At 37.3% G+C, this 3049-nt stretch overlaps 1 protein-coding gene across 1 annotated transcript in view; it reads right to left on the bottom strand.

Moving 5' to 3' along the window:
* LOC107596499 (cingulin-like protein 1) overlaps positions 1–3049 on the bottom strand; it is a 28974-nt gene that overhangs the window by 22815 nt on the left and 3110 nt on the right. Inside the window, exons 4-6 of the mRNA XM_016287246.1 lie at positions 2570–2675; positions 2026–2127; positions 724–872 (exon numbers count right to left, since the gene is read on the bottom strand). Coding sequence (XP_016142732.1) covers positions 724–872; positions 2026–2127; positions 2570–2675 — 357 coding nt within the window. The remainder of the gene's footprint in view (positions 1–723; positions 873–2025; positions 2128–2569; positions 2676–3049) is intronic.

Here is a 3049-nt window from a genome sequence, read left to right as displayed (position 1 = left end):
CACATGCTGTGACAGCCGCTTTCTGTCCGTGTGCTTCAGATGTGTGCGCTCAGAAAACCGTATATCAGAAGTTTAAACTCATATGGTTTAAAACGCATGATTTCAGTGCGATAAACATGATAATCAAAAACAAAACAGATGTTTTTAGCAGATAAGAGCAGTAAAGGCGCAGCTCTATTCTGGAATAGGGGGCGGGGAGCAGCAGCTCATTTGCATGTAAAGACAGGTCCGAAAAACAGCGTGTTTCTGCTTCCACTCAAAATAGGCATTTTCAAAATTATATAATAAATGATCTGTGGCGTATTTTGAGCTGAAACTTCACAGACACATTCTGGGGACACCAGAGACTTATATTACATATTGTAAAAAGGGGCATAATGTGTCACCTTTAAAGTTGTCCAAATGAAGTCCTTAGCAATGCATATTACTAATCAAAAATTAAGTTTTGATATATTTACAGTAGGAAATTTACAAAATATCTTCATGGAACATGATATTTACTTAATATCCTAATGATTTTTGGCATAAAAGAAAAATCAATAATTTTGACCCACACAATGTATTTTTGGCTATTGCTACAAATATACCCCAGCGACTTAAGACTGGTTTTGTGCTCCAGGGTCACATATGAGCTTTGAACTGAATTTGTCAATTACAGGTGTTCTATTTTTAGTGAGTTTTCTACATATTTATTGTGGGTCTTTCCACAGGACAGTATCTTACTCCTCCACTGTAGTGCGCAGGTCAGCCTCTGTTTTACTAAGCTTCTCCCGCAGTCTACTGCACTCGGCTTGACTCTGGTCCAGCTCTCTCCTCAAGTCTTTCATTCCTGCTCCCGCCTTCAGCTGAGTCTCACTCAGATCACTGCGCTTCTGCAGGGAGAGATATAATAAGAAATGACAGTAATGACATTAAATGACGGTAACCTTACTGAACCTTCAAAATCATTGACTGTTTGAGACACGGGGCATCTTTTTTTGGATTTAAGGCCCAGTCTTTATAATAAGCCAGTAATTGGTTAATATGATTATTGAGCTCAAGGGGTGATAGGAGTGGGATTTTCTGTCAACACAGAAGCTTCTATCAGACTGACCAAACAGACAGAGCAGGGGTCCATGGTGCAGTTGACAAGTTAAAGCTGCAGAGGTGTTAGTGGTAGGGCTGTGAATCTTTGGGTAGACAGCGAATCGATTCGATTCACAGGTTTTCGATACAAGAACGATTTTTGCAAATTCAGAACGATTAAATTTGATTCGATTCACAATTAAATTCGATTCGATTCTGCATTCTTTAAGTGCATTCACAGGATTATTTAAATGCTTTCCCTAAATTCTTTAAATGCTTAGTCGGGGGGGAAATTACACAGCAGCCTTTATGGTTACAGAACCGTAGGTTAGAAAAAACAAAAACAAAAAACACTTTTGTCCATTGTTAGATGCTAGTTTAATGATGCTATGGCATGACATGGCATATGTAGAAATTTATGTAAGCCAAGATTTAAAATTTTGTCACAGCAGGGGTGTAGCCATCATTAGAAGTGACAGAAATGTCAAATACAATAATTGTATGTATGTATGTATTATTATTATTCATTTTTTTTTTACAAGGAATTATTTTCTTATCTCTTACTTTGAATTTGCTTTAAGTAATCAAATACACTGCTGGACAATAATCAATCATTTGTAATCTATAATTTTTTTCCTAATGGCAATTTTATGATTGTTTTATATACTGGAGACACCAATTAATGGAGTCTCCATTAATTCGTGCTTGTAGTAATTTAATGGGTATATATTTTGAAAGCATTGAATCGCTATAGAAATCACGATTCATTCGATTCTTAGTGTTTTAAATCAATTACTGTCCGAAATCGACGATTCAAAAATCCATGTTTCAAGATCGATGCATTGCATCGTCAGGGTTTGTAATCGATGCATCGAGAAAATGAGTGAATCGTTACACCCCTAGTTAGTGGAGACCGAGAGAGAGAGAGAGAGAGAGAGAGAGAGAGAGTTTCACCGTTACCTTGCTTTCATCCTCAAGCTGTTTCTTAAGATCAGCGATTTCTTTTTCCAGTTCTGCTTTCTGCTCCTGAAGGGCTCTAGCCTGGGCTGGAAGGTCTGGAGACTGAAAGAGGAAGGTTTATAAGCAACAGAGCTCTTTTTAGCACTATATGATAGTGATTCAATACAGATTCACATAGCTCACAAGCTGAATAAAAACAGCAGGTTCTCAAGAAAAATCTCTGTTCTAATCATAAATATTTCAAAAGATGGGAATTTATAATGCTCATTCACTCTAAGCTGGTCTTTCCATATACAAGATTTTATGATTTTGTAGGTGTGAGTGTAAATTTTTTTTTATAAATTAACAAAGTAAAAAAGCTAGGTTCTTGTCTGAATTTGCTTGCATACGTTTAAACATTAGCCATGACTATGCTGTTCGCTGAGTAAATAACCGCAGTCAGCCTTTATACTTTCTCCAAGAGATAGACTAAGTCTCTCTTATAAGAGGCTCACAGTCTTAGCTGTTTGTTGAACCCAATTACAATGCCACAACAACGGCTCACTTTGTTGTCGCCTTGCACGTTCCCAGCGGCCCGTGACTTCAAGGTCTGGATTTTCTCGAACACCAGGTTGACCTTCCTCTTGGTGGTGTCATCATTATCATTGCTCCTGCAAAACATGACACAAATGCTCAGAATTCATTCAGATGGTTTGAGAGTCCTTTTCTCTGAGCCAAAGTGTGTGTTGATAGTCTATGTGTGTGTGTGTGTGTGTGTGTGTGTGTGGCTGCGTTAGAAAGATAAGTGGAGAGGAAAAAAACAGAGGAAAACAGATTTAATATTCAATTGTCTTGAAACAGCTGGTGACTAAATTGTCTGTCAAGAGCTCATATCTTTAATGGAAATAAACTAAAGTATAGCAGTGAAGACATTTTCATATAATTTGTTTCTATGAGTACAACTTGTTCAAAATACTGCCCATTTTGACTCCAAATAATCAAAAATACCCAGTTGCACTCATACTATGTCTGACAGTGCCATCAC

The sequence above is a fragment of the Sinocyclocheilus grahami genome, unplaced genomic scaffold, assembly GCF_001515645.1.
Source record: "Sinocyclocheilus grahami isolate Dianchi unplaced genomic scaffold, SAMN03320097.WGS_v1.1 scaffold219.1, whole genome shotgun sequence".
Lineage (NCBI taxonomy): Eukaryota > Metazoa > Chordata > Actinopteri > Cypriniformes > Cyprinidae > Sinocyclocheilus > Sinocyclocheilus grahami.
Note: the sequence above shows the minus strand (reverse complement) of the source record. Positions and strands in the feature narration are given on the sequence as shown.